This window comes from Beta vulgaris, chromosome 6 (genome assembly GCF_026745355.1).
Source record: "Beta vulgaris subsp. vulgaris cultivar EL10 chromosome 6, EL10.2, whole genome shotgun sequence".
Classification (NCBI taxonomy): domain Eukaryota; kingdom Viridiplantae; phylum Streptophyta; class Magnoliopsida; order Caryophyllales; family Amaranthaceae; genus Beta; species Beta vulgaris.
In genome coordinates this window covers 48,109,062-48,116,116 of record NC_079207.1, presented here as the reverse complement: position 1 = coordinate 48,116,116, position 7,055 = coordinate 48,109,062, and the positions used below count along the sequence as shown (strand labels likewise).

The 7,055-nt window shown below is 35.9% G+C and overlaps 1 protein-coding gene across 1 annotated transcript; it reads left to right on the top strand.

The window, feature by feature from the left end:
- The first annotated feature begins 5,865 nt into the window (after positions 1–5,865).
- LOC125498606 (uncharacterized) lies at positions 5,866–6,479 on the top strand. The gene is made up of 2 exons (XM_048646840.1): positions 5,866–6,127; positions 6,211–6,479. The coding sequence occupies exons 1-2, from the start codon at positions 5,866–5,868 to the stop codon at positions 6,477–6,479; spliced, it is 531 nt and encodes a 176-aa protein (XP_048502797.1).
- Positions 6,480–7,055: the final 576 nt, after the last annotated feature.

Sequence of the window (7,055 nt, the reverse complement as noted above, 5' to 3'; positions counted from 1 at the left end):
AGTGGTCAAATTCACCCTCTGCATTTAGGAAAGCGACCCCTACATTTGGATACATCTCTTCCCATTGAGCATTTACTAAAACTCTATCCAATTTTGCAAACACCCTAGCATTACCTTCCTGTTTGTTATTCCAGGTGAATCGATTACCAGAGCAATGCCTATCATATAATCCACAGTCAGACAAGCAAAGCATAATAGGTTAAATGTCCCAACTACTCACCTGAGCTCCAATCCTTTCATCACTATGTAACACACAATTGAAGTCACCCCCCCCCCCACTATCCAAGGGCCCTCAATATTTCCAGCAATCTCCCTCAAACCCTTCCACAACTCCTCTATTCTATTTCTGTCATTAAAAGCATACACAAAATCACAATCAAAACTGCTTGTACTAGTTCTAGGAGTCACATGACAGTGAATCCATTGATTGTCACCACCTTTTATATCAAATGTAAACATACCTAGATTCCAGGCCATAATAACTCTACCACCCAAATGAAAAGCAGAGTTTTGAGGTAAAACACCAATTCTGAAATATCATCTAATAAAGACTGCCCATTCCTGTAGTCTTCACCTTAGTTTCCAAAAGACCTACCCGCGCTACAGAGTGTTAGTTGATAAACTCCCTCACCACCCTCTGCTTCCTAGGAGTGTTAAGATCCCGTACATTCCAAAAACACAATTTATGCATTAGAGGAGGAGAGATGCTTCTCTCCAGACACTTGATTACTATTCATTTCCCCTACACTAGGCTCCACCTCTTCATTAACCTGCTTCAAAGCCTCAAAAGAGTTTCTAACCACAGTGTGAGCTACTAGGCTAGTGGGATTCCTAACAGCTCTACTTACTAATTGAAATCCATCCCTATCCACCAGAATCCTGGATTAATCCACCTGATCATCTGGTTTTTTATTCACCTGCTTATTCACCTCAACATTTCGAGGCACCCAAATTTGTGCTCTCTACTTCCTACAGTTTTGTTCATCATCTCCAAATGACTTACATACCTTGCAAAATGAAGGTTTCCAGTCATAGTGCACCTTGACACAAGTATCTACACCTTTTTCATTATCAAAAACAATCTCATCTAGGAGATCTTGTGAGATCTCAACTTCAATCAAGACCCTTGCAAATTGCATTTTCTCCCGGCTTCAAGGTGGCCATGTCAACCTTCAAAAACATCCCCACCCTACTTACAATCTTAGTCAAGCATCCCTGACCAGGTATTTAAAATCCAAATTCACTTGAATCTAAATAGGTACCCGCCAAACTTCATCCCTTTTGAAATCCATGTCTGGAGTCCACGCTTTGATCATAATAAGCTTCCCATAAAAAAAAAGATATCCGCCATTAACAACCTTATCTAGATTCTCCATTGATCTAAGATGCACAATGAATACTCCCTTAGCCACCATTGCAACCTTATCAACACTTAAATTCCTACAAATCCTTCTCACAAAACCTTCCATAACCCACTTCCATACTAGGTGGGTTCGCACCTAATACATAACATATAAGAGCAGAATTCCAATACTCCACTTCCTCCTAAATATCATCGAAATAAATTTGGATTTTAGGTTTTACCAATTCAACATTATTATCATCATCCGGATTTTCAATAGCATTAGCTACCTCATCGAATTGTTTTAAAATAGGCAAGGAATGTATGATTATCATTTGTTATAGTATTATAACATTTTAAGAGTCCTATACTAATTTGTAATCAATACAGTATTAGATTAGTTTTACAATTATTTTGATACCAATCTTATATTAAAATGATTGAACATATTGATAAATAGTTTATTTATACTTTATCGTATATAATATAGTCACAACATAATACATATATATTGTTTATGCTTGTTATTCTTATTGCTATTATTAGCGCTGTTGCTACTATTACTATTAGTATTTTATTGCTATTGTTATTGTTATTGTCGTTGTTAGTACTCCTCTTCGTATTTGTACTACTATTTATTATTAGCCTTTTTCTTGTTACTAATACTGTTATTATTTGTATTTTTACTATTATCATTGTCGCTTTAAGATTATTAGTATTATTATTCTAATTACCATCATAGCTATTTACAAACTTATATATCGATCATAATGCTTATAATAATAAATCATTTATATACAGTTTGGAATTGATCTTCCACTCGTTATTATTGTCGTTGGTTATAATATATAATATTAAAATATATGAAGAGTCGGTCTACTCCTTTACTCATTAGAGTGGTTTTACGCAGTTGATTAGTCGAAATAAGAGTTGACTAAGAGAATACACTAAACATCACAGTAATCAATATAGTGTTTTTATTGGTTTTTTGTTATCACCCATATATTTATCGCGCACACACATATATGTATATATATGTCGATCTTAAAACTTTTATTAATATGATTTGTTTACAAAATCCGTAACACAATCAAGATGGCCCGGCCTGGAGTTACAAAAAGTTGAATTGATGTTCAATAGCGAATGGACCCGATGTTTCACAATGATCAAACTAAGGTCATTACTAATTCAACCCGAGTACACTTGACTCAACTCAAGCGTACATGAAACCTTAATATGACCTACGCAAACCCTGTTAAAAATGTCTACTGACGATCATACCCGATAATAGATCGAATTGTAAATGGAATGTTCAAACCTGTCCGGCACCCGGGTATCACATGATTTAAATGTGTTCGACCCAGGTGAACAAAACCTGATAAATCACGACCTGAGACACTGACTGTTAGAATCCTGACTTGTTCGGGTCTGACCTGGTTCGCTGTGGGTATATCCAGATGCTGTTTGAGAGCCTATTTTGACACCACTAGTGAGATGATGTAGATAAAAAAAAGAAGATGATGATGTGGTGATCTTGGTTGAGTTGTGTAGTAAAATAGGTGGGTATTAGTATGAGTTCTTGAGTACTAGGCGTGGATAGATGAATATGTAGTGTAGTAGCGTGGAGTTCTATTAATATATGTGAAGAGAATTGGTTTAGGAACATATTCTATTTGTTTTTTTTATCTTTATCACTTGAAATTTTGACACTATTTACAATAAAAGAGAATTTTCTCAAAAAATTTCAATTTATAAGATAAAATATAGCCATGTGGTTTTTTTTTTTGATTCGTCTCAATTAGTAATTTATTAAAATTCAATCACTATAATTTTTACTAATATATAATAACTGATATTTAAGTTCAAAGATAGTCGTCTCAATTAGTATATGTTCTTCTTTTGCAGTGGTGAACATAAGAGTCATTAGAGGCGGTGTTGTCTACAGGATGAAGAGGTGTTCATAATTAAGGTAATTTTTGATTATTTTCTTAATATCGACATATATTGTCAATTTTATGTTATTTTCATATTTTGCACTTGAAATTCTACGGTTTGTTTTAGGTTTTTGGACTTGCAGTTTTAGTTGTTTGTTTTAGATTTTAGAATTTAAAATTTCAAGTATATTTGTTTCCTGAGTTAGAACTTGTTATTATGTGTTAATTTGACCTTTTTCGGGAAATTGTGAAATTCTATAACGATTTTATGAAATTTTTTAACATGGAATAAAAACTCTGAATTAGGGGAGAATAAAAGGAAAAATACTGATAAGTTCAAACAAAAGTCAGCTCATTAGTTGTGGGAGCCGTTTTCGAGTGACTAGGGTTTTCTCCTCCATGGTAAACCAGGGATTGCGTATGGTTTAAGCTACTGATTTCTAGCTTATCATGGGTCGAAAGAAGGAAGTTCAGATGCCGAATCCTCCTATAACGCGCCAATCTCAACTTTTAAAGGGAAAGCAAGGATCTTTGATGGTAGAAAAAGATGTCACTGAAATTTCACAAACTCCATTACAAGGAACGATTATAGATGTAATGAAGCAAGTTTTTGAGCAACAATGAGTAGCTTAACGACAGAAGGAGATGGTTGTGAAGGTGAGTGCAGCAATGACACCAGTTGTCTCTTCTCCGGTTAATGAAGTTGAGGTTATCCAGGATGAGGATAAACAGGAACAACATGATGATGTTCATCCAGTGAAAACATGGTCTTCAATTGCTGCAAGGAGAAAACTCACGGCTGAAGGTATGTCTCTAAAGTTTATTGCCCCTAGCATTCATAATGGGCACTTTGTTGCTAAAATTGATAAGGCTGAAGTAGAAAAATTGTCAGATGTATGGGCAAAAGCTACAGTTCTGTATGTTGTTGGCCAAACACCATCCATGGGTGCTATTATAAGGTTTATTAACATGGAATGGAATCATGTTGGTAAGCCTAAGGTGTTCCTTCATGAAGATGGATATTTTTTGATAAAATTTGAGTCCATAGAAGACAGGAATGAGATTATGTCTATTGGTCCATATTTATATAATAATAGGCCTATGATAGTGAAAGCTTGGACAACTAAATTTAACTTCCATGAAGAAATAATGAGAGTAGTGGCATTGTGGGTCAGATTTCCTAATCTTCCATTGAACGTTGGGGGCCAGAGACACTGAACAACATAGGCAGTATGATTGGAGTCCCTCTGTTTGCAGATGAATGTACAACTAAGCAAATGAGAGTATCATTTGCTAGACTCCTTATTGATGTTGATGTTACCAATGAGCTTCCGAAGAGTATTCATATTGAAGACTATTCTGGCAATATAATTACACAGGCAGTTCATTATGATTGGATTCCCCCTTTTTGTCAAAAATGTCAGAATGAGGGCCATGATTGTGCTAAGAAAAATCCTAAGCAACCGACTACGAATGAACCAAGCAAGGTTACTCAAAAATGGGTGGCTAAACAGCCTGCTACTCTTGATATTCAAGCAAAAGAGTTTGTTGCTGAAATTACTACAGAATAACCTCCACAACAGGTAGTTGCTGAAGTGGTAAATGTGCAGCAAGCAGAGAATGTCAATAGCTCTCAACAAGTGAGAGTGGGGAATATTGAATGGTCAGTGGTGACCACTAAGAAAGGCAAAGAGCAGCACCAGCTTTTAGTGTCCCAGGAACTGTAGTGCATACTATGGATGAAGGAGGATCTAGTTCATTCCACATCACTCCAACATGATTGTCAGTGTTTGGAATGTGAGAGGGTTGAATAACCCCTCAACCATAGTAGACGCTAAGAAGTTCTTAAGTCATAATAAAGTGAACTTATGTGGTTTATTAGAAACAAAAGTGAAACTTAATAATAAAGATAGAATTAGAAGGAAGTTTAGAGGGAGTTGGATTTAGGATGACAACTATGACTATTCTAATAGGGGAAGAATTTGGGTGTGTTGGAATTCTGATTGTGTGGCTTGGCAAACTATTGAGAAGGCTGATCAATTCATACATGGTGAGCTAACAAACAAGTCTAATGATAGTTTTCTGCTCATTACTTTTGTTTATGGGTTTCATTCAATGGAAACTAGAAAGTCTTTATGGGTGAATTTGATTAGACTTAATCAAACAATCACAAGTGAGTAGTGTGTTCTTGGTGATTTTAAGGCAGTGCTCAATGAGGAGGATAGGTTTCAAGGTAAACTCATATCTACCTATGAGACTCAAGACTTCATAAATTGCTTGGACACTAGTGATTTGTCTGAGCTAAGGAGCAATGGGCATTTCTACTCTTAGACTAATAAAAGTGAGGGTGATGCAAGGGTGATGAGTAGAATTGACAAATGTTTAGTTAATTCTCACTGGTTAATTACATGTGCAGGGGTTATAATGGACTATCTTAATCCTGGTATTTCAGATCATAGTCCTCTTCTCTTGAAATGATCTCCCTCTATCACTGAGAGAGGAAGGCCATTTAAATTCTTCAATTATATGACAAATCATGATAATTTTGAACAAATTATTATTGACTGTTGGATTGATGGTAATAGAAGAATGGCTATGCAGCAGATCTGGGACAACTTAAAAAACATCAAAGGGAAGCTTAAAGGAGTTCATAAGCAGTGCTATGCTAACCTGGAGACTAGAATTGCTCAAATTATAGAGCAATTGGATGTCATTCAGACCAACATTGCTACTAACAGAACTGAAGATCTTTTTGTGCACGAAGCTGAATATGTAATTCAATTGAAGAAGCTATTGGTCATTGAAGAAAGTGCTTACAGGCAAAAATCAAGAATTCAATGGCTCAATCTGGGTGACAGCAATAGCCATTTTTCTTTGAAGCTATGAAAGATATATATGCTAGGAATAATATGGTTGTCCTTTATAATGATTAAGGGGTTAAACTCACTACTGCCATTGACATTCAAGTAGAAGTTATGCATTTTGAAACTGGTTTACTGGGGACTGCTACTCAGGAACTCCCAGGGGTTGACATTGCTCTTGTAAGAGCAGGGGCTCAAGTTCAGCATGCTGATGTTCGCTATCTGATACAACCAGTTACTCATGATGAGATTGATTTGGCTCTTCATAACATTGATCAAATTAAAGCTCTAGGGATTGATGGTTTTAACAGCTTGTTCTTCAAGAGAAGCTGGCATATATGATCAAGTGGAAGGTGTATGAGGCTATTCAGAAGTGTTTTGAAGAAGGTGTTTTACCTTCTCTTGTTAACTGCACTTTGGTAACTTTAAAACCAAAAATTGCTCATCCTAACTCTATTAAAGATTTTATGCCAATTGTTTGTTGCTCTGTGCTATATAAGCTAATTGCTAAAATCTTAACTATGAGATTGCAGACAGTGGTTGGCACTGTAGTGAATTTAGCTCAAGTTGGGTTTATCCCTAATAGAACTATCTTGGACAACATCCTACTAGCTACTGAATTAATTAAGGGCTATTCCACTAAGCATATTAGTCCTAGATACATGATTAAAATAGACTTAAGGAAAGCTTATAACTCAATTGAGTGGCCTTTTCTTCAAGTTATGCTAGCTGAACTTGGTTTTCCCCCCAAGTTTGTGAATTGGATTATGCTTTGTGTTACTACAGTTACTTATTCAGTGCTTATTAATGGAACTCCTACTCCTGCTTTCAAAGCTCAGAAGGGCCTTAGACAGGGAGACCCCCTCTCTCCCTTCCTCTTTGCCATTTGTATGGAGTATCTCTCTATATGCTTGGGGC